The 23,352-nt window shown below is 39.4% G+C and overlaps 3 protein-coding genes across 14 annotated transcripts; 1 reads left to right on the forward strand and 2 right to left on the reverse strand.

The window, feature by feature from the left end:
- LOC107609304 (chaperone protein dnaJ 1, mitochondrial) lies at positions 216-14,676 on the forward strand. 12 transcript variants are annotated; one of them, XM_021108015.1, is made up of 21 exons: positions 216-371; positions 483-588; positions 722-907; positions 1,136-1,227; positions 1,919-2,002; positions 2,102-2,140; positions 2,314-2,460; positions 2,566-2,607; positions 2,694-2,781; positions 3,229-3,293; positions 3,454-3,516; positions 3,609-3,681; positions 4,137-4,228; positions 4,696-4,769; positions 5,016-5,087; positions 5,588-5,644; positions 6,541-6,589; positions 6,688-6,760; positions 13,271-13,360; positions 13,808-14,063; positions 14,346-14,643. In XM_021108015.1, exons 1-16 carry the CDS (start codon positions 345-347, stop codon positions 5,640-5,642), a joined length of 1,305 nt encoding a protein of 434 aa, XP_020963674.1. In that variant the 5' UTR covers positions 216-344; the 3' UTR covers positions 5,643-5,644; positions 6,541-6,589; positions 6,688-6,760; positions 13,271-13,360; positions 13,808-14,063; positions 14,346-14,643. The 12 variants fall into 12 exon arrangements, with proteins under 12 accessions (XP_020963674.1, XP_020963675.1, XP_020963676.1 ...); XM_021108016.1 differs by having other exon boundaries at positions 13,844-14,063; XM_016311208.2 differs by lacking the exon at positions 4,696-4,769 and having other exon boundaries at positions 218-371; positions 13,844-14,027; positions 14,346-14,676.
- On the reverse strand, positions 6,786-8,930 carry LOC110265167 (uncharacterized mitochondrial protein AtMg00810-like). The gene has a single exon (XM_021108022.1). It carries the CDS (start codon positions 8,901-8,903, stop codon positions 8,082-8,084), a length of 822 nt encoding a protein of 273 aa, XP_020963681.1. The 5' UTR covers positions 8,904-8,930; the 3' UTR covers positions 6,786-8,081.
- Positions 14,794-16,896, reverse strand: LOC107610028 (purine permease 1). Its single transcript, XM_016312097.2, has 2 exons — positions 15,776-16,896; positions 14,794-15,398 (listed from the first exon to the last, which is right to left on the reverse strand). Exons 1-2 carry the CDS (start codon positions 16,523-16,525, stop codon positions 15,042-15,044), a joined length of 1,107 nt encoding a protein of 368 aa, XP_016167583.1. The 5' UTR covers positions 16,526-16,896; the 3' UTR covers positions 14,794-15,041.

Genomic DNA, 23,352 nt, shown 5'->3' on the forward strand with positions numbered 1-23,352 from the left:
AATTTATGAATTTAATAATTAAAAATTATTAAATAATAATTTAATTAAATCTGTCAAATTATTTAACCATTTTAACTATCAAGCTCAAATGTAACTGCTGAATTTTTTCCTTTACCATTTGAGATGGTAGATCGATGATGGTAATAACAAGGAAAACAATTTGTAAGGAAATGTAAAAAAGTCAGGTTCAAAGGTCAAAACGAGAAAATGTGGTTACCGTTTGTCCAAGCCTAAAACCCAAATGCACTGCCTAAAAGTCTAAAACCCCCTTCAAGTGTTCGCTGTGTGTGTGGTAGCAGAGCATAACTGTAACTCAATTTCGCTTCCGAAGAGGATCCCTCCCAATGAGAAGGTTCACGTGGTTTACGCCGGTAATCTCAACGAACCAAAACCATTACAAGTATAAAAATTACTGTTTCCTTTCTTCTTTTCTTTTTCTTCCTTCACATTCTTGATTCTCCTCTTTTCTTTCTTCATTGCAGTATTGCCGCCGTTTGCTCTCTTTTGCGTTTTCAGAACCTGTCGTCCATAGAGGACACTGCTTCACCGAATTATTGCCTTTTCGCCAATCGCCGTTTCTCAGTCGAGGCACGTTCCGGTTCAATTTCATGAATTTCTGTCGAGTCTTTTTATTTTTATAAAATATATATATTGGTTCAGTAGTTATCGATTCCTTTTTACTGATTTATTTATTATTGAATTGAATGTGTCTATGTTCCAGCTTTGTTCAATCGCAGTAATGTCCCAAAATCGGAGGAGTTTCTGAGTTTGAGTAAACCATTGAGATATCGATATATTCATGATGCAGGTTTTTATGATAAAGGATCACTATGGGTTTTATTTAGGAAAAGCTTAGATGAAGTTCCTTATATCCATATTATTCGATTCTCAGATCAAACAAGACTACGTAGGTATTTTTCTTCAGTGAGTACACACTTTTAATTGATGGTCTCCGGAAATATAGTCACGTATCCCTTTTTTGTTGTGATTTGGAAACGCAATGGATGGATATAAGAAACTTAGTACAAGTTATGTTACTTTTTTTCTTCCCCTTTAGATCAATTATCTACGAGTTTTATTTGCAGATGTGTTCAGTTATTTATTTTCTCTTTTTATGCTTATGGCGTTCTTCCAGCATTTTCGACATTGGTTGAGCAGGATTATTATCAAGTTCTTGGCATTTCTGAGAACGCCACTCAGGATGAGATAAAGAAGGCGTTTCTGTTGGTGAGTGATTGCTAGGAATTCTTTGTTTTGCATGTATGGTTGTTGGTTGGTCAAGGCTATGCTTGTTAGATTAGATTAATGATGGATTCCAATACGGCCACACTTGGGGAAGAAACATTTGCCATCTCACCGACCTTCTCTTTTATTTGCATTTTTGTGCATATTTGGCATTTGTCAAGCAGCTGTTTTATCATTTTCTTTGAATTTTATAGTTAGAGGTGATGCATGCGAAGAGGTACATCCATGATTACAAGTGTAAAACACGAGGAGAAATAGTTTTATATAGATGATAGTATGACAATTTGTTTTGTTAACTATAAACTATCTTCTATTTAGGAATTAGTCCAATGTCACAGCAGCTGATTTGGAATAAGATTAGTCATTTGTCTTCTTTTTTGTATTGCTCCTTTGTTTTAAAGAGATCACGTCTTCAAATTCATAGCAATTATCATGTTTTAAATAGAAAAATGGGTTTAATCGATGTCTCAATTATCTTCATCAATTTTATATTGTACAGCTAATGTTTTTAGAGTTTGGAACATGCTAGAAGGCTAGCAGCAGTTTTCCTGAGTATTTTGGTTAAAATCTTGATATATCCTGTTATTATGCACCTTTGATTTGGGAATATTTGGATTGAAGGGTCTTCTTTTACTAACACTGTATTATGGCATACTTTCTCTGGTGTGTGCAGCTTGCTAAAAAGTACCATCCAGATGCAAATAAGAATAATCCATCTGCAAAGAGGAAATTTCAAGATATAAGAGAAGCTTATGAGGTCCTTATCATGACTTTGTTTATTTCCCTGCGTGGTGGTCGTTTAAACTAATTAATCAGCAGAATGATATTTCACCTGCGGTTTTGTATGTGATATCAGACGTTGAGAGATTCTAAAAAGAGGGCCCAATATGACAAGGTAGGTCTTTTTCTCTTCCTAAATGCTATTAACATTTAAGATTTTTTTTGTTTAGCTTTTTTGTAATTTTTTTTTGTTTAGTTTCTGTAATTTATATAACTTCCACTCCAATTTAGGAAGTTGAATTGACTAATACTTTACCATCATTTTATTCGATGAACCACCTTTTTCAGATGAAGATGCAAAGCCGTGGTTCACAGAACATAGAATATGACGACCATAATGATGATTTTGCAGAAAGGTTTCAAAATGCGAAAGAAAGGTTTCGAAATGGTTTTCACCATGAGTTTTCTTCTTCATTTCATACAGTATTCTCTGAGGTACTTTGGTTGCTCATACTTAATGTTGTTTTTATTTTCACCTATTTTGTTCATTTCATAAAGTATTTTTCCAAGGAGGTTTCTCAGCATTCTTGATCATGACAGCTATTTGAAGAAGAAATCACTCATTCTTCATCAAGTATAGAGGTCAGCTTAACTCTGTTTCTGATCTATTGTTTGAAACAATTTCTACTTTTTCAAGCCTAACTTCTTTATAAATGTTTTGCTAATAGGTGGAGTTGTCCCTTATTTTCTCAGAAGCTGCAAGAGGGTGCACGAAACATGTGTCATTTGATGCATTCGTTCCATGTGATTATTGCGGTGAGTAAAATTACTATTTTCAGGGAATTAAGAAATCTAGGAGGAGAAATTCATCTCTTCTAGAGTTCCACATTTGTCTTTTCTATATGTTATGTTGTGTTTGGAAATGGTATAATATGCCTTTGAATGATCATTAACTGCACAAGTAGTTTAGTGCAAAATCTAGTTTATCTAATTATAATAAAAATTTAAAATGAGCCCACGTTTTACTTTATTGAAGTTTTACAGTTTCCCATTTGTGTATGAGGCTTGCAAAAAGCTGCCTGATTAGTACAAGTGCTAATGCCATCCTGTTAGGCAGGAAACATTCATGATGAAATCTTGTGATGAATCCAATTTGTAAAAGATAAATCCTTGGCCTGGTGAAGTGAGCCAATATGTTTGTTGTACCCTGTGACATACGGTAATCCCATTTGATGCAATCATTTTCCTTTTATGTTAATCCAGATGGGAGAGGGTATCCACCGCGTGCGAAGGCTAAAGTTTGTCCAACATGCCGGGGATTAGGTCGAGTAAGTGCCCTGAAAGATCTATGTTCTTTATTAATATTGGACATTTTTAAACAAGATTTGACTCATGCATGAAACTATTTCTTTTTGTTGTATTGAAGTTATCAGTTATCACTTATCAGAACATTCTTTTATTCTTGATTGTAATGTTTTTTTCTGCCAGGTAACAATACCTCCATTTACATCAACATGCATTACCTGTAAAGGATCAGGTCGCGTCATTAAGGTGTTATCCTAATTCCACAGTCCATGCCAAAATAATCGTGTGAGGTTGGTTGCTTTGTGTAAACTTGTATTTTCTGTCCCTATTTTGTGCAGGATTTCTGTACGTCATGTAGAGGATCTGGGGTGGTTGAAGGGATTAAAGAGGTTAAAGTTACAATACCAGCAGGTTTGATTTTAGTATTTGTGATGAGATTACCAAGAACTGCAGCTTTGCCCGGCATCATTATTGTTAAATTTAATGGAACATGGTTTGATGTTTGTCATTTTAGTTGCTTATTCTTATTTGAAATGGTCAATTAGAAAAATGAATTTGATCATTTTTCGTTGTACTTGCTCAAATTGAGGTGATACGGGATAGTATCCAATCTCTCTTAAAGTGTTAGTTATTATACACAGGTGTTTTTAGGAAATGAGATCTTCTCCATTCTGTAGATTTGCTTTAGCCTAATTTGGTCCCTCTTATACATGAGAATATTTCAGAAATGAGATGCTTTATGCATGATGCAGATCTGACTTGCCTTAATTTGGTTCACCTTTTGCCATACTTACTTTCATTTTATTTCATTCAAAGTCGAACTTTTTTTTCTGTTAGTCTTATTGAATTCTTAAATTAATGGTTAGGTGTGGATACTGGAGATACAATCCATGTGCCAGAGGCCGGGAATGCCGTTAAAAGTGGAGCTCGACCTGGGAGTTTATACATCAAAATCAAGGTAAAGATCCCCACCTTTTTCTTCTCTGTTTATTTATTCAGTGCAGATCTTAAAATGCATATAGACTGACACCAAATTATTCAGGGTCAGAGGGTCACGTTAGCAAGATTGACAAAAAGCCATCTTAAATATTTAGTGGATATCTTTGGAGAACTAGAATATACATTTAATCCATATTTATAAATTAAAATAGATAATTAACAGAATTATTTCTACAGCTTTGTTTCATGACTGGCATATTTTGTCTAAGATTATATCTTGGATTAGAATGTTAAAGTTTGAATATTAAATTATCATTCCTCAATGAATATAAATGCATTATGCGAATGATAAGTTAGGTGAAGATTTCATTTAGAAAGTCTGAATTAACTAATATAATACCAAATAAATCGTGACAAACATTAACATATCAGTTGTTATCAATGAAAATCATCTGTATAAATAATCCACTATGGTTTGTGTGCTAGCCTGCTCAATTCAACTTATCTAGCTCTTCCCTGGGACCCCTAGGCAACTTGGCTAGTAGCTTAATTATGGACAGGTCAGTGCTACATCACAGAAGAAGAGCTAGGTTGTTCCTTGAGCATGTAATTATGGGTGTTCAATATTTTGGATTTGATACCTGTATAGCATGCATATTTTATCTTTTGGCACTTGGACATCTATATTGTTCATGTGCATGGAGATATATGTTCTCCACCAATAATATAATTTTCTTCGTGGCCATGGTTAATTATTTTCTGTACTTCTTTTCTTATTAGAATGTCATCTTATCTCTGGTTGTTAGGTTGCCGAGGATTCAGTCTTTGCCAGGGATGGTGCAGATATCTATGTGGACTCTAATATTAGCTTTACGCAGGTGAGTCCTAAAATACTTTTTGTGGTTTCACATATGGATGTCCATCTGGTACTTTGTTATTTTCTATTTTAAAAGGCTGATAAGCCTTAAGAAGATTAGCCTGAAGTTGCAGTAAATGGTGTTTCTTTCAAGACTGTTTATTAATCCTAGCTTCTTATTAGTATATAGTTTACTTCGGTTGAAAATAATGGTGTTCCTCTTATGTTATATGAGAACCATTTGTTAATGTTGTAGAATTCATTTTGCATAGAAATGGATGTATATATTGAGACCAGATATTGAAAAAGGCATAGTAATACGTCTCACCTCCTTCAGCCTGAGGGAACAGATTTTCACTCATAAATATAAGAGGAATAACTTCAGTTATACTGAAGTTTATTCTCTCCCATGCTGTTGCTTGTAATGTTTTAGGAACATACCATTTGCATCTTAATTATTTGGGTGTTAACGCCCCCACTCTAATATATTTAGTTTATAGCAAAGTTTTAAACATTTTACAGGCTATTCTTGGTGGCAAAGTTGATGTGCCTACTCTATCTGGGAAGATGCAAGTAAAGGTAAGATACAATTTATTTTGATAGAAGAGTCTCATCATTGGGGAAGGAAGGTTTAGGGAAGGACATGGAGATGATGCCTGATCCTTTAAGGTCAGGGCATGGCATAGGCTTCAGTAAGGGTGCATAAGGATACTTAATACTCCTTAATGAAAGTTCATGAATTGAACTTGACACGAACCCTTGATCAGCTCAGCTCTATCTGATCTTCCTTGTTAAGACAACCTTTGCAGTATTCATTTTGTGTTTCACAGGACCCAAAGATTAAACCGTTTCTCCTCCCCCGTTTTCTTCCAGTACAACAATAAATTTAACAAAGTGCTACGGAAGGCATACTGCTGTTATTACATGCAAAACTTCACTCTCTAGTTTTGTTGTTTTGATTCCATATGTGAAATCCATGAAACTTCTGACAGCACAATTATGGGGGAAAAAAATTGAAGTTATGTACCCATGAAGAAATGGGTTAACTTTTTCCTAGGAGGACAGTGGTTCAGAATAGTTTGACCTGCTAACAAGAAGCATAATTATGTTAGGGTGAAACTCTACTAATAATTAATAGACTCTTCTAGACTTTTACTCAGCAGGTCATGCATGGGTCTTATATAAACTGGTTGCATTGTGTAAAAACTTGACTGGAAATGATGACATGCGGGTCTGATATTTTAGTCTAATATTTTGAGCTTTAAAAATAGTTACCAAATATATTTATTTCTTGAAAAATGAGGACTTTTCCATTGAAAGTCTTTGTGCTTAATGGTGTCACAAACGCGGCTTGTTTTATGCCATCATCTCCCTCTCATAAATTCAAGTCTTCACATCATTTGCCATGGGCATATTTCGCAGCACTGCTTGTTTTGTACCTACTTGGTCTAATGGTGTTATTCTGTTCCCATCAGATACCCAAAGGTGTTCAACCAGGGCAGCTACTAGTATTACGAGGAAAAGGTTAAATGAACGGTTCCCCATTTCATATACAGTTTTGGATAAGTTGTCTTTTTTCTTATGGTTCTAGAATTGCTTCTTTACCATACTTGTTGATGCAGGACTACCAAAGCATGGTTATCTTCTTGTACATCATGGGGATCAGTATGTGCGTTTTCGTATTAACTTCCCCACGTAAGTTCCCGTACTATTTAATTTTTTTTTTTGTTGAGTTCATATATCTTAGAAACTTTGAGGAATTTGTTATTTATCATGTAAAGTAGCAGTAAAATGCTCCTGCTATAATGTTATTTTTCCCCCTCTATTTCTTTATTGATGCTAGTTGATATTATAATATCATGGAAAATGGGTTATATAGTTGTTTGCTGTCTTTTTCCTGCCCTTTACATCAGTGAATTTTTTTGGGGAAAAAATGAAGGATAAAAAATCAAGGGTCAGTGCCACTTAATCTGATCTGTTCATTAAAACCAGTTGATGAGTACCCAAGGAAAGTGGAGAGCCACATCCTCAGAAGCTAGTTGTTATAGAGAAGGAGCGAGCTTGGGGAGAGAGGGGTAGGGGGCATACTACTTGATGGAGCACTTTGGGAATCCCATACTCCGATAGGTCTCTATTAGTACACCACCCTATATTGTCTCACATCCTAAAGGTTGCACTTTGCAGTACGTTACTCAACAACATCTTACTCAGCTTTTTGCTAGTCAGAACCCTCTGCAAGGAGCCCACTTTGTGTGCCAACAACAAGCTCTGATACAGTTGTTAAAAATGGTTGCATTGGAGAGCTTCGCCCTTGAACCATTGCCAGCTCCATATTCTCATAATCCTCCAAGCATTGAGTCTGAAGAAGCTTTCTGCCCTAATCAACCATCCATACACACCATCACCTGAAAACAGAGGAACTGTGGATCCCACTATTCTGGTTTGGAACTGTGTTCTACATCAGAGCTTGCTCCTTGTTTATGTTCTGTGAGGAATTCTTTCTCTGATCAACACTCTCATCTGCAATGCAGTCGTCTCCATGGCCTTGCCATGTTCTTCCTGTCTCCTCGCAATGGCTGGGATGTAGTCCCCTTCAAGCTTGGCCTCCATTGCTGTACATATATGAATCCGCTTGAATCAAATGCTCTGATACCCTCAATAACTACCCAAGGAAACCGGAGAACTGTACGGTCAAAGTTAGCTTTTAAAGGTTGGGGAATTACTCTCCTTGAATACAACACCAAGCATCCTTACTACACTTGAAATACACGAATGGAGTGAGACAAGGATTGTGTTTTGGATGAATTTCTTGAGAGAATCATCTCTCAGCGTCAATATATATATATATATATATAGGTACAGAAATAAAATCCTTAATACTAGGAGATACAACAGAATCAGATCCCTTTAATACTAGGAGATACAATAGAATCAGATATCTAAAGACGGAAACTATATCAAAACAGAATAACTTATATAAAGCCTGTATCTCTAATCTGATATTCAACACTCCCCCTCAAGTTGGAGCATATAAATCATATGCACCAAGCTTGTTACATATGTATTGTATCCGAGGACCTTGGAGAGCTTTGGTGAAAATATCTGCAAGTTGATCGTTGGAGTTGACAAAGGCTGTTACTATTTCCCCACTTTGCAACTTCTCCCTTATGAAATGGCAATCAATCTCTATGTGCTTGGTCCGTTCATGAAACACAGGGTTGGAAGCAATATGTAAGGCAGCTTGATTATCGCACACCAGTTCCATCTTACTCGGCTCACAAAACTTAAGTTCCTTAACTAATTGCTTCAACCATATAAGTTCACATGTGGCAAGTGCCATAGCTCTATATTTGGCTTCCGCACTAGATCTTGCTACAACATTTTGCTTCTTACTCTTCCAAGATATCAAGTTTCCACCAATAAAAACACAATAACCAGATGTAGAACGTCTATCAGATGGAGATCCTGCCCAATCTGCATCAGTATACCCAACAATCTGGTTATGTCCTTTATCTTCATACAACAAACCTTTTCTTGGAGCACCTTTGATATATCTAAGGACTCTAACAGCTGCGTCCCAATGACTATCGCATGGGGAGTCAAGAAACTGACTTAGGATACTTGTGGCAAATGAAATATCTGGCCGAGTGACTGTCAAATAATTCAATCGGCCAATTAATCTGCGATATCTACCAGGATCTGCAAGAGGTTCTCCTTGATCTGGACTAAGTATTGTGTTGGGATCCATTGGTGTATCTACAGGTCTAGAATCCCAACATTCCAGTTTCTTCAAGAATATCCAGAGCATATTTTCTCTGTGAGATACAGATCCCGGCATTAGATTGTGCCACTTCAATTCCTAGGAAATATTTTAACTTCCCCATATCCTTAGTCTAAAAGTGATCAAACAAGTGCTGTTTTAATGACAATATTTTAACTGAGTGATTCCCTCATGATCATCTCCAGTAATGACAATATCATCCACATAAACAACCAGATATATGGAGGTCATGGAGGAAGAATGACGGGAGAAAACTGAATGATTTGCTTCACTCTGAATCATGCCAAGTTTAGAAATAACAGCACTAAAGCGACCAAATCAAGCTCGAGGGGATTGTTTCAAGCCATATAAAAATCGGCGTAAATGACATACTAAGCCGGAAGACTCCCCCTGAGCAACAAACCCGGGAGGTTGCTCCATGTATACTTCCTCCTCGAGATCACCATGTAAGGAAGCATTTTTAATATCAAGTTGATGAAGAGGCCAATGGCGAATGGCAGCCATAGAAAGAAAAAGACGAACAGAGGCCATCTTCGCAACAGGAGAGAAGGTATCACCATAGTCCAAACCAAAGATTTGAGTGTATCCCTTAGCCACAAGGCGGGCTTTTAATCGATCAATGGTTCCGTCTGAGCCGACCTTAATAGTATAGATCCAACGATAACCCACAGTAGATTTGCCCGGTGGCAATGGAACAAGATCCCAAGTACCAGTAGAATGTAAGGCAGACATCTCCTCAATCATAGCCTGGCGCCACCCTGGATGTGAAAGAGCTTCTGCTGTTGTTTTGGGTATAGAAACAGAAGACAACGAGGAAGTAAAAGCATAGTGCGAAGATGATAAACGATGGTAACTAAGAAAGTTATAAATAGGATTAGGATTACGGGTGGAACGAGTACCTTGTCTGAGAGCAATAGGAGGATTACTGCTAACTCCCGAAGAAGGATCCAAGGACGGTTCAACCACAGGTTCAGGAGATGAGTTATCTTGAACTGCAGGCCGTTGGCGGCGATGATAAACCTGGAGAGGCTTTGTGGGAATAGGAGGCCCATCTAAGTAAGGAACAGGAAGCACCTCCGTAATGGAAGGTGAAGTGATGTCGGGTGCAGAGAAAAAAGGGGTATTCTCAAGAAAAGTGACATCAGCAGACACGAAGAAACGATTAAGAGCTGGAGAATAACAGCGATTACCCTTTTGAAATCGAGTGTACCCTAAGAAAACACATTTGATAGAGCGAGTAGTTAACTTTTCTTTGCCTGGGGTAAGATCATGGATGAAACAAGTACAACCAAAGACTCGTAGTGGAAGAGAAAAAATGTGGTCATGAGGAAATAAAATGGAATGAGGAACTTGATTTTGCAAAACAGAAGAAGGCATACGATTAATTAAATAACATGCAGTCAGAACAGCCTCACCCCAAAACTTAAGGGGAACATGAGTATGGAGAAGAAGAGTGCGAGCAGTTTCAATCAAGTGACGATGTTTACGCTCAGCCACACCATTCTGTTGAGGGGTATGAGGACAAGACGACTGATGTAGAATGCCTTGGGAGGACAAGTAAGACGAAAAGGGTGCTGAAAAATACTCACGAGCATTATCACTTCGTAAAATTTTAATTGAAGTTTTGAATTGGTTTTGAATTTCAGAACAGAAAGACTTGAAATGTACAAATAATTCAGATTTGTCCTTCATTAAATATAACCAAGTGCAACGAGAAAAGTCAGCAATAAAGGTGAAAAAATAACGAAAACCAGAATGAGAAGTAACATGACTAGGTTCCCATACATCAGAATGAATAACAGAAAAGGGAGACGCAGCTCGTGTATTGACACGACTTGAAAAAGAATTACGAACATGTTTACCTAAATGACAAGTTTGACACTCTAAGGTAGTAAGACGAGATAAACTCGGGACCATAGCTTGTAACTTCGAGAGGCTGGGATGTCCCAGGCGACAATGGACCACCTCCGGAGACTCAACAGCAGCAACAGAAGACATAGTAATAGTGGGTAAGGCAAGCCGATATAGTCCTTGAGACTCACATCCTGTACCAATCGTCTGTCCCGTCCCTCGATCCTGCACAATGACGGAGTCAGCAAAAAAGGTAACAGAACAATTGAGAGAATGAGTAAGTTGGCTAATAGAAATCAAATTGAAAGATTACCATGACCCCCACGGCCGCCGCGAGTGGGCACTTGAAAGGACACTTGAGAAGAAGATTGGGATGCCAATGCAGTTTGGTCGAAAGTATGGGTCTCGAGAGGGGCCGGATTGCAAGAGTCGTGCAAATACGTCTTGAAGGGAAGGAACGGGTGAGGTGCCCAATATTTGTTGCCGAAGAGATTCAAGTTCAGTTGGCAACCCAAGTAACTTAAGTATCAAAAACAGCTTTCCCTGTTGAGCATGATGGTCATCAGCATTAGACACATAGGGAAGGAGAGTCGAAAACTCTTCCTTGACAGCTTCCACAGCCCCAGCATAAGATTCCATATCAGTTCCTTGAAGCTGTAAACTACACAGCTTCTTAGCAACATGGTAAAGTGTTGCAATGTCATTAGTGTATAAAGCTTTAGCACGATCCCACACCTTTTTACAAGTTTTGTAAGCCCGAAACATAGTTAGCTTTGGTGGATCAATGATCTGCCACATAAGGTTACATAGCTGGGCATCAATCTTCTTCCAAGTGGTTTTGTCAGTGGCGCGAACATCAACAGATTTAGTAAGGTGGTCTTCATAGCCTTGGCCCATGAACCAAAGTTCCACAGAATCAGCCGGTTTGCCACCATTGGAGTTGGTGTCGGGGGTTACCTCAGAAGACATGATGACAGACACTCAGAAACGGACGGAAAACACCTGCAGAAGGGAAACGAGGGCCGGAAAAAGCCTGGGCATGGGAGCGTGACGTTCACGTGCGTCTGGAGCGGAGGCGCGTGAGGACCACGCGCAGGAAAAGGGGCGGCGCGTGTCGGCGCGTGCGGCGGTTGACGGCGGTGAAATTTTGGGGACAGGCCGAACTTGGCTTTCCGGTTCTGATTCTGGGGTTGCTTCGGAGTGGGTCTGATGTTTGACAAGGTTTTGGCCGGAAAAACAGTTTCTGACGAAGAGACACAGCTGATAGTGTCAGCTGGTGGGAAAAGGGAACACGCTGAGAGATTGCAGCCGGAAAAGAAGAAAAACAAATAGAAACCAGAGCCGGGTCGGAACCCGCTCTGATACCAACTTGAAATACACGAATGGAGTGAGACAAGGATTGTGTTTTGGATGAATTCCTTGAGAGAATCATCTCTCAGCGTCAATATATATATATATATATAGGTACAGAAATAAAATCCCTTAATACTAGGAGATACAACAGAATCAGATATCTAAAGACGGAAATTATATCAAAACAAAATAACTTATATAAAGCCTGTATCTCTAATATGATATTCAACAACTACAATGTGGGACTTTGGGCAGCACATATGGCCCAAAGTATCTATCAAGAGTTAATAAAACTAAACCATAAACTGAGAGCTGAAACCAATTCATGAAGAGTTGAAGACCAGGTTTTCCATGAAATGTTTCAAACTGAACCATTTATGTTAGTCCTAGTCACCAACCTCTAAAACTGAATACTTTGTCGAAGCAGTTTTTGACTCGTCTTTCTTTTTGGACAACACTCTTACTGCTTTGTTAAGAAAATCCAAGCATTACTCCGCATTCTCTTCCTAAAAAGGATGTTGTTTCCAATATCACATGATCAATTTCATTGTTCTCATTGTTAAAGCTTTGAATCTGTGATTTCTGAAACTTCCATACACTTGTCCTCAGCTCCAGTATTTCTTCTAGTTGTTGGTTGTTCTCCTTGATCTATCACAGATGTCTAAGACTGTGATTCAATGTAACAAAATCTAATGTTTAAATTGTTTGGGATTTTGGGTGGATGGGGATTAAAGAGATTGAAGAGGCATATTTGGGCATTCGATTTTTGAAAAGCAATGAGTTTGTGGGTTCCAGTTATACGAGGAAGGGCATTGAAAAGGGAAACGTTTTTCCAACACAACCACACATATTATCCGTTCATCAAGAACATGGATCAAAGAGTATTTGCTATTCTAAAAGCAGTAGTGCTATTTCTTTATGCTACAGGTTGTTGTTTGGTCAATGCTTGTTGTTATGGTTGTGAAAATTGAACAGAATTATTCAGTTGTCAGAATGAGATATATTTGTTTTTTTTTTTTTTAATCAAAAAACAAAGACATGCATTATTATCAAGTTGTTTCCAGATGATATTTTTTATTCCTTAATAAGTTAGTATACACAAGTGCTTTTACATTTTTCTTTTTGTTCATATTTATAAATAAAATAAGCTCCAGCTTGCCAAGTAATAGTTACTTTTGCCTGCTCATAAATTACTTACGATCCACTCTTTCTTGTTTTAGTAAAATTAATGAACGACAACGTGCTATACTTGAAGAACTAGCAGAGGAGGAAATAAAGCAGGAAAACCACTCAACATTTGAAGGAAACTGGTATGCCTTTGTCTTAGTACTGGTAGTTCTAGTTGCTTTATGTCCAAAGTAAGGCTTGATGGTTGCTTGACTGTGCATGTTGTAGAAAATACTATAGAATGCTTTGAAGTAGAAGTTATATTAATGTACTTCTAGAGATTTTACAAAAAGGAAAAATATAAAGGCACTGTTTCATGAACTCTTATCTATGATCATTTAGAGAAAATAAAGGATGAGGTATAAGGGATATTGGTTTAGTATCTATACCTACCCCAGTAACTGCTTACAAATACTTTATCTTGAGTATGATTCATTTGATCGTAGGTACAGCAGTTAGCACTTTATTGGATTGGTTGATATCCTCATTATTTGCATACTTTCTTGATTTGCTTAGATTAGCTTTTTCTATTATAGAGCTGTATTCTTGAGTAACATCTGATTGTAATTTAGATCCAACATGGATAACAGGCTTTACCAGCAGCTATGTACTGGTTGAACTTACAGGTGGAAGCAAATTATTGAACACTTGAACAGTCCAAATATTATGGTAGAACTATCTGTGCTGATCTTAATCCTCGTCCTCATGCACAAATTGTTGAGCTGAGAGCTTGTTCAGACATCATTTCCTTGGACTTGCCAAAGACAAATCCATGGATTTGTTTTATTCTTCTACCTTGTAAAGTAGAAGGTAATGAATTTACCATTCAGGCACATAAACAATCTGGTACGTTCTAGCTATCCTCGTTCACTTTCATTTGTCTTATGTGCATGTATCGATGGAGAGAATTTTTGTGGCATCACAAGATATTTCGTCGGTTTTTATAGAACTTTTTAAATGCTATTTTAGATTAGACTAAAGCTGTTTGCAGTTAATTTTTGGTAACAATTGAATATCAGAATGGGTGCATTAACATATTGGTCCAAGGACTCCTTATTGAGTCGGGCATTGGCCTATTAATTTGTAACTCTAGATAACTATGCTTATTGCTCACTTCCGTTGTGGCAGATATGATATAGTGAAGCAAGGAGTGGGTGCTCAGATTACTGAATAAAGTTGTAGTTGTACGAAGCTATTTCTTGGCGCCAGTTCCTTTTTCAATACTTATGAAAATTTCACGAGGACCCTTCTGATTAATTCTTAGGCCATCATCATGGTATTCAGAACAGAGATGGGAACATGTTGTGTATCATTTTTTCTTCTCTTATTCTTTCAATATTTTAAATTTGGTGCGATAATCTTGTAACTATTCCCAAGTGTTGCCTTCTTCAATCCATTGTTATACTTCAAATGATATAACCACAAATTACATTCTTTTGATAGGCTAATTGGCAATTAATCAAGTTTTCCAAAATATAATTCCTCTATCCTTTCCTTTTTCTGTCGGTTCAGAAATTTGATATGTCTATGTATCAATATAGGATGAACTGTATATTAATTCTTTGATTCAAATATATACCAAATTAAATTCAGATGTACTTATCCAAAGAAGTATTATAAACTAGAATTTTTTACTACTAAGTACATTCAATGATAAAGATGATCTAAGGATGATAATGGACCGCCATTGTTGAAAAGATAGGAATGGATATTCGTTCGTTGTTTTAGTCAAGATCATGGGCCCTAGGGCGACCTGCTATATTGACAATTGAAGCAGAAGCAACCTAAGATGGTGAAATCATGACAATGACTTTGACTTGTCAATCATGGAATAAGAGAGCGAGGGGGACACTGAGCTTGCTCTGTATTGAGGCGGTGATTTTTGTTCCTCTTCCATTCTTGTTTGATCTCTCCATAGAAGTAGGACACGAAGCCCCACAGAGAAAGTACCAGAGCAACCCCCTTCTCTGCTTCAAAATTCTCCTTGTACAAGATCACAGCCAACACTTCAGTAACAGGCAGAAACACGGCAATTATAATCCCAGACAACAATGACGAGGCACAGAAGATAACCCCTATTGCTCCCAAGAAGAAAAATTGCCACATCATAGCACTCCACACTAACACATAATAGTACTTTGTTTCTCCAAGCTCATAATCTCTAGCTTCTCGTGGAATCACCTGCAAAACGAAACGCCCAAAATTGTCTTAAACATTACAAATTGAGAAAATCATAGAAGGCAACATTATACGACTAACATTGCAGCTAACATTCAACAGAAGGAAAAGAATATTCGAAATTCTTAAAAATAAGAATATTCGAAATCCAAACTTAATAAAAACTCATCATAAATGAGGTAAGGTTTATACCAAATTTGTTTGACAACCTACTATAATATTGGTTGAAATTGACGGAAATAGTGTTTCTCTAGCCTTATTCATTACTAACAAGGGATTGGAAAAGTTTTTAGAGAAAGCATTAAATAAACCACACGAGCATGCATGCAAGTATTTCTTAAAATGTATATAATTCTTGGGGTAATAAAGTGGTAACAGACCTTAAAGTCGTTATTTATTATCATCCCAATAGTGCAGAAAAAAGTGGCAAAGAAGCACATAACGAACTGAATCTCCATGACCAAAGAATAAGTGATATGTTGCTTGGTCTTCTTGTAAACCAACTCCACAAGAGGCAAAACAAACCCGTATAATGCAGCCGCGGCTACAATCATAAGAAAACCAACTATGTACTTCCCAGTGGACTCACCGTGAGGACGGTCCCCACTGGACCGTAGCGCCAAAACCACAGCGGCAATGGTCAACAAAACTATGGAGTTCACCGAATAAGCCGTGAACTTCTGCTTCACCAATAGGAAAGCGAAGACGGCAGTGAAAGAGAGGTGGGAGGCCTGAATAAGAGAAAAAGTGGACACTGGAAGAAGAGATACACCGTAGGCATAGAGGTAGTCGTCGAGGCCGGTGAGGATGCCTACTATAGCGGAGGCAAGAAACAGAGAAAGCTCCATAGAGATAAGCTTTGGTTTTGCAGAGTTGGTTGTTTTGTTGCATCTTTGATGTATATAGGAAATGGAAAGGGGAATGAGCATGACAGGGAAGCCGGCGGTTTCGAGGAAACTAGAGAGCCAGATGCGTTTTCCGCCGTGTATGAAGTAGAGGCGCATAACGAGTGGGCCGCCGGAGGTGCCTAAGCCCAGAAATATGGAGTTTGTAATGAGACCAAAAATTTTAGTTGTCTTCATGGTGGATGACTGGTTTGGTTGTTCTTCACTTCCATCAGTTTCAACCATCGCTCTTGATAGCTAGGAAACTTTGTCTTGCTTTTCTCTTTTTGTTGGACTATTGCTCTTCTCTCCTTGTAGTTTTTAGCATATGGAACTAAGCAACTAACTGAAGCGAAAGGCAAGGTATGCTCAAAAGAACATAAAGACAAACTATTTAAGATGTAGATATGTGTGGCTCATAGGTGAGAGATTTTTGCATAGGTGAAGGTCCAGAGATGGAGTGAAAATGATCAAACCACGTTGTTTTGACCAAAATACATTGTGGACTAACTCATACATGAAGTGAGAGTGAAAGTTAATTTTAGTGCAACTCCAGCGACGTGAATTTTCAGAGTACTGTTCCTTGGGACGATCCTTAGTTATTAGAGGAAATTAGAACATTTGGTCCGTGAAGGAATGAGGCCTAAAGAACCAAAATCCATTGCTTGCTTATCTTAAGAGTAAACATTTAACTCGATTTTGTCTATTTTTATGACGATTAAGATAATTTTTGTCTAAAAATAAAAGACACTTTGACTATTAATTTTTTTTTTTATTTTAGGATAATATATTTTTCAGTTAAAAAATTCAATAAATAATAACTGAAGTTAAATTTGTGAGGAATTTTATTTGTAATTTGTTGAGATTTTAAATCTCAAAATTCTTTTCAATAATAAGGCTAATTATACCACTATTTTTCATCCTCATTATTATAATTTTTACTTTTACTATTTCTATTGTGCAAGTATATTTTATTATTATTATCTTCTCAACCATCATTAATACCAACATCAATACTGTTACGATGGGTAACCGGAGATTAATAGGCTGGACTCGTTAGGTTGGCTTAATCACCTAAAGGGGGAAGCCTTTGAAGAGAATCACGTTCTTGGGCCTCCGTCCGACTTGTGAGTATGAATGAGCGGGGGGTAGTACCTGCAAAGACACTCCAATGCCTAAGTTAGCAAGGGAATAAGTAGGTTTAGAGAGTATTGGGCTTAGTAATACCTGAGGGATGTCAGGGTATTTATAGTGGTGAACCCATAACCACCGTTGGAGTAGTTCCACCATTTAAGGGGGAATAACTGTCCCTTTATCTTAGGGAAGTTAGGATAAGGCTCCTGGAAGTGGATAGAGAGATTTTAGGGGCAGTTACTCATTTGAATGAGTGTTTATCTGCCAGCTAATCTTCGTTCCCGACTTCTTTAGAGCAAGTCGTGGCAAGAACCGACTTCTCAGGGCGAAGGTCGGCGTTGGGGTGAGGCCCAATCCAAACGTTTGGACCTGGGCCTCAGCGTTGGGCCAGGGTATGAACAGTGCCCCTACTCGAGCCCAATTTCTTTTAAGACTTGGGTTCGAGTATTCTACTCGAGGTCGTAGCCGACCTGTGGAAGAACCGATGTGATCGCTTGGAACCGACGTGACTTTTCGTGACTTTTGAATTTTTACAGTTGCGTCTAATCAAACGTCGCGTCCGTTAGAGGTTCGTGTACCTTCACGTAGGGATTAATTACCTTGGTAACGGTGCACCCATTAATGACCGCTTCTATTTTTACTTTTATGCCCCTAACGTGTTTATAAATACTTTCCCTCTCTTTCGTTGTTTCGTTTCTGCGAATTTTCAAACTTCCTCTCCTCTGTTCGGAAGAAATTCTTACTTGAAGGAATTCATCTTTCTCTGCCCCTATCCCTTTTCCAGGCGAAGGTTAGTTTTTCTCTCTTCTTTTTTTATAAAGTGCTTCTATTTGCATGCTTTTATTTTAGAGAGAGGAGTTGGCTTGTAGACTTCTGTTTTGATTCCAGGCCCCTTAGAGACCCTGTTTTTGATTCTTTTCCTTTTTCCCTTTGTAGGTTTTACTAATCCTCTTTAGGAAAAAATGTCTTCCCTTGAACTTCTTGCTCAGTGGGTCGACGTCACGGTCCTAGGGGAAGAACCTATGGTTGATACCGATTTCATCACCAACCTTCACACTCATCACAGGCTCTGCACCTCTGATGAGAATGAGCCAAAGTATGAGCTGCTTGCCCCGGGTTCGGAAGACCGGGTTTGTTTCGGGAGGGCTTCTAAGGCAGCCCCTCATTTCTTCTATATGTATGAGAGTATGATCACCTGCCTGGGCATTTTTCTCCCTTTTTCTGATTTTGAGATCGCTGTTCTATGTCACTCCCGTGTTGTTCCTACCCAGCTTCACCCCAATTCCTGGGGTTTTCTGAAAATTTACCAGTTCATTAGTCATGCTTTAGACTTTCTGACGTCCTTGAGGATTTTCTTTTTCCTCTTCCACATGACTAAGCCCTTTAGTGGGCAAAATAACAAGCAACAGTGGGTATCTTTCCGAGCTATACAAGGTCAGAGAGTCTTCACCCTTTTTGATGAATCTTTTCACGACTTTAAAAATTATTTTTTCAAAGTTCAAGTTGTAAAGGGTCACCACCCCTTTTTCCTGGATGAGAGTTCTTCTCCTCGCTTTCCTCTGTACTGGTTAGAGGCCTCCCCCTGTGAGAAATATAGTTTGGATGACCTGGATGAAGTGGAGGCAGCCATTGTGGGGTTCCTCCGAGAAGTGTGGGGGAGGGCCCCCTATCTGGATACCAAAAGTTTCTCTAGGGGGCTCCGACCTTTGTCCAGACACAATTAGGTAGCTTTTGGTTTGTTTATATTTTCCGACTTCGTTTCTTCTGACTTGTTTTGCTGACTTTGGCTACCTATTTATTTTTTACCGAGATGGCGAAAAAGAATTCCAGGGAGTCTTACTAGAGAGTTCAGGTTGCCAAGGCAAGATCCCGCGCCAGAGTTGGTGGCTCCAGGGTAACTAGCTCTTCTCTTCCTTCTCCTCCCCCTCCTTCCCGCAGTTTGGGGACCCCTTCCCGACCTATTGTTATTCCTTCCTCGACTTCTTCTCAGCCGTCCCCTCCTCCCCGATCTTCCCCTAAGCCAGAAAAGAAGAAGCGCAAGACTTTAGAGTCTAGCTCTTCTTTTGAAGGTGAGGCTAAAGTGGATGCGCCTCAATTTGTTTGAAAGTACATCTATCCTCATACCCGTATAGGTATGGATGATGTTTCTATTCGGAACCACCTTACTATTCTGGCTCAGGAGAGTATCAGGGCGGCGGGGGTGTGCACGAAGTTCCTTGATATTTTTGAGAAGACTCCTCTTAGCTCTCTGGGTTCATCCTCGAGGGTTGAAGAGTTGGAGGGGAGGCTTCTCTTATATCAGGAGCAGGAGAAGGGACTGAGGGAGGAGGTCACCAAATTGAAGGAGGAGAGGGATGGCCTCCGGAAGAGGGAAAGCAAGTTGCAGGCTCAGTGCAACATGGAGGAGGGCCTGAGGTTGAAGGCACAGGAGAGTTATTCGAGCTTGTTCGAAGACCTCGTGGTGGTGAAGAAGGATTTACTGAAAGTTCGGAATGACTATACCGAGTTGGAGGACTCTATTGCTGACGGGGCCGAGGAAGCATGGAGGATATTTAAGGAACAGGTCGGAGTTCTTGCTCCCGACCTAGATCTCTCTCCTTTGGACCCGGACAAGGTCGTCATTGACGGGGCTATAGTCTATCCTCCTTCTCCCCAATATGTCACTGAGTCAGATTTAAAGACTCGGGGGCAGAGGATAATGGAGTCTCCTCTCCGACCAAAGGATGCTCCGAGTTCCTCGAAGGCTCCGGGAACCTCCACTCCTTCTCCTATGGACACTTCTTTCCCTGGTCCTGATGGCGCTCCGACTACTCTTCCTGACTCTGGTGCTGCTCCTTCTAATCCTCTCGGCTCTGGTGGTGATGTTCTTTGAAAAAATTGATTGTGGCTATATGGGGGCCCGACCTGTGGGTCCCCTCTTTTTTAAACTTATTTTTTTTATGTGGTGGTGGTCTGCTAACATTTTTCTTGGCCTTTTAAGGCCGTAAACAAAATACTTAGAAATACCCTTTTTTGGATAAGGGTTTAAGTTACCTTTCTTTGTCTTTTTGTGTGCATGCTTTTCTGATTTTAGGTTTTTGGAAAACCCCTTTGATCCTTATTTTGAAAACCCTTTTTCTTGGCTGACTGTCCTTCCTTTTGAGTTTCTTTTTTCTTTAAGAACTTAGGACAGTCTTTAGCTTTGGCGCTTTTAATAGGTTTTTCGATCTCTTTTTTGGTATTCTTTATGCTCAATTTTTTTTGATTTATTGAGTTCCTATGACTTAGGTTATTTTTGCGATGCGTTTTCTTTGCTGCTCGGTTTTTTCATTTCGTCTTATGAGTCGGAACATTTCCGAGTTTCTCACGATCAACTTTTATAACCTCTTTACACCGACTTGTACCTCGTCGTTTCATCCTGACGACCATCTAGGTCGGTTCATGAGATTTTCACGTTTTGTCGAGCTTAAGTCGGCGCGTTTTGTAGAAAGAAAGAAAAGCGAGAAGAAATTTATAAGAGATATTCTAAAAGATCTTTATTTATTTGGGAAGGTACTTTTACTGCTACTAAGGGTTTTTATAATCTATTTCCCTTAGTCTCTACTATGATACCTCGTTAAAAATCCCCCTTCAGAAAAAACCCTTTTCTTTTGGGAAAAAATCATGAAGTTGGGAAAAGAATACATCAGGGAGTAGAGTTCGCTTTTAACGATAGTACCTTTTCATGTTACAAGCATGCCACGACCTTGGTAACTCGGTGCCGTTTAGGTTGGTCACCTTATAATAGCCTTTTCCTAAGACCTCACTAACTTTGTATGGTCCCTTCCAATTAGCAGCGAGATTTCCTTCCCCCGATTTGTTGACTCCATTGTCGTTTCTGATCAAAACCAAATCGTTTGGGGTGAAACTTCTTCGAATGACTTTTTTGTTGTACCTGGTAGTCATCCTTTGTTTCAATGCTGCTTCTCTTATCTGGGCTTGCTCTCGGACTTCGGGGAGCAATTCAAGCTCCTCTTTGTGCCCCTGTATGTTTCCGATCTCGTCATGGAGGATCACCCTTGGACTTTGTTCGCTGATTTCCACTGGTATCATGGCTTCTATGCCATAGACAAGTCGGAAGGGTGTTTCTCCTGTGGCGGATTGTGGTGTCGTCCGGTAAGCCCATAATACTTGTGGGAGCTCCTCGGCCCAAGCTCCCTTTGCATCTTGTAGTCTTTTCTTTAGTCTTGCCAGTATGACTTTGTTAGCTGCTTCGGCTTGTCCATTTGCTTGTGGATGTTCCACCGAGGTGAACTGGTATTTGATCTTCATATTGGCCACTAGGCTTCTAAAGGTAGAGTCGGTGAACTGGGTTCTATTATCTGTATTAATGGAATAGGGTATCCCATACCTTGTGATGATATTTTTGTAGAGGAACCTCCGACTTCTCTGGGCTGTGATGGTAGCTAATGGTTCTACTTCTATCCACTTTGTGAAGTAGTCTATTCCCACAATTAAGTATTTGACTTGTCCTGGGGCCTGGGGAAAAGGACCTAACAGATCCATTCCCCATTTTGCGAAGGGCCATGGAGAAGTTATACTGATGAGCTCCTCGGGGGGAGCCACGTGGAAATTTGCATGCATCTGGCATGGTTGGCACTTTTTCACAAATTCTGTGGCATCGTTCTGCAAGGTCGGCCAATAGAACCCAGCTCGGATTACTTTTCTGGCCAGTGACCTGGCTCCGAGATGGTTTCCACAGATCCCATTATGAACCTCCTCTAGTACTTCAATGGTCCTTGAGGTCGGTACGCACTTCAGCAATGGCGTTGATATTCCTCTTTTATAGAGGATATTTTTCACCAGAGTATAGTATTGTGCTTCCCTCCGGATTTTCTTGGCCTCTTTTTCCTCTTTGGGGAGGATGTCGAATTTTAGGTATTCGACCAAGGGATTCATCCATCCGAGGTTTAGACCGATTATTTCAAGGACATCTTGTTTGTCCTCTGCTTTCACCACAGAGGGTTCTTGGAGAGTTTCCTGGATCAGGCTTCTATTATTCCCCCTGGTTTAGTACTTGCTAACTTGGAGAGGGCGTCTGCTCTGCTATTAAGATCCCGAGTTATATGCCTGATCTCGGTTTCTGCAAAGCGCCCGAGGTGTTCCAAAGTTTTTTCCAAGTATCTCTTCATATTTGGGTCTTTGGCCTGATACCCTCCGTTTATCTGGGAGGTCACCACTTGAGAGTCACTGAATATCATCACTTTTGTTGCACCGACTTCCTCTGCCAGTTTCAATCCTGCAATCAGGGCTTCATATTCTGCCTGATTATTTGAAGCTGGGAATTCAAATTTGAGGAAGACCTCTATTTGGGTTCCCTTTTTATTAACCAGTATTATGCCTGCACCGCTTCCGGTCTTGTTTGAGGATCCATCTACGTATAGTTCCCACATAGTTGGATTTTCCTCTTGGTCTCCCGCGTACTCTGCTATGAAGTCGGTGAGGCATTGGGCTTTGATTGCTGTCCGAGTTTCATACTTTAAGTCAAACTCGGAGAGCTCTATCGCCCACTGAATCATTCTCCCTGCAACATCCGTCTTTTGGAGGATTTGCTTCATAGGTTGGTTCTTTCGGATTCTTATCGTGTGGGCTTGGAAGTAAGGCCGTAACCTCCGTGAGGCTATTACTAAGGAGTAGGCAAACTTCTCTAGTTTGTGATACCTTAGTTCGGGGCCCTGTAGAACTTTGCTGGTGAAGTACACTGGATGTTGTCCGACCTCGTCCTCTCTTATCAGGGCTGATGCGACAACTTTGTCTGCTATAGACAAATATAGGACAAGGTCTTCCCCAACTAGAGGTCGGGTTAGGATTGGAGGTTGGCTCAAGAACCTTTTGAACTCCTGGAATGCTTTTTCGCATTCTGGAGTCCATTCGAACTGGCATCTCTTTCTTAGTAGAGTGAACAATGGAAGGGATTTTAA

This window comes from Arachis ipaensis, chromosome B07 (assembly GCF_000816755.2).
Source record: "Arachis ipaensis cultivar K30076 chromosome B07, Araip1.1, whole genome shotgun sequence".
Classification (NCBI taxonomy): domain Eukaryota; kingdom Viridiplantae; phylum Streptophyta; class Magnoliopsida; order Fabales; family Fabaceae; genus Arachis; species Arachis ipaensis.